Source organism: Eimeria mitis, genomic scaffold (genome assembly GCF_000499745.2).
Source record: "Eimeria mitis Houghton genomic scaffold, Emh_scaff1492, whole genome shotgun sequence".
NCBI lineage: Eukaryota > Apicomplexa > Conoidasida > Eucoccidiorida > Eimeriidae > Eimeria > Eimeria mitis.
In genome coordinates this window covers 11,077-11,585 of record NW_013569482.1, presented here as the reverse complement: position 1 = coordinate 11,585, position 509 = coordinate 11,077, and the positions used below count along the sequence as shown (strand labels likewise).

Below are 509 nucleotides of genomic sequence, written 5' to 3'. Positions count from 1 at the left end.
CAGCAGCAGCAGCAAACAGCTGCAACACTTGCTTCGAGCAAGTTCGTGTCAGGTACAGCCACACAAAACATGCAATGTATTTTGCTGCTGCGTCTGCTGCTGCTGTTTTTGCTGCTGCTGCTGCCGCATGCAGTAGAGCTTCTGTTCAATTTGTTCTAGTGCGTATATATGCATGCAGCAGCAGCAGCAGCAGCAGCCGCTGCTGCTGCTGCTGCTGCTACTCCATAGACCTGCTGCTGTGCTGTACAGAAGCTTTCCAACGGCAGCATACTGCTGCTGCTGCTGCTGTTCACCTTGCTGCTGCAGCTACTGTTGTTGCTGTTGCTGCTGCTATACTGTTTGTTGTTTCATTTGCTGCTTCTGCTGCATGTGCTGCTGCTGCTGCTGCTGCTGCTGCTGCTGCAGAGGCACTGCAATACTCCCCCCTTCCTTTTGGCAGATCGCTCGCCTCGGGGTGTACAGACACCTCATGGGTTTTCTTTTCAAGTAAGACAGCGCCTCAAAACCCC

The 509-nt window shown here is 53.0% G+C and overlaps 1 protein-coding gene across 1 annotated transcript in view; it reads left to right on the top strand.

Moving 5' to 3' along the window:
* Window positions 1-469: 469 nt before the first annotated feature.
* EMH_0038160 (uncharacterized protein) overlaps window positions 470-509 on the top strand; it is a gene marked incomplete at both ends in the record, with an annotated part of 5,695 nt that continues 5,655 nt past the window's right edge. Inside the window, one exon of the mRNA XM_013495248.1 lies at window positions 470-486. Within this exon, the coding sequence (XP_013350702.1) occupies window positions 470-486 (17 nt within the window). The remainder of the gene's footprint in view (window positions 487-509) is intronic.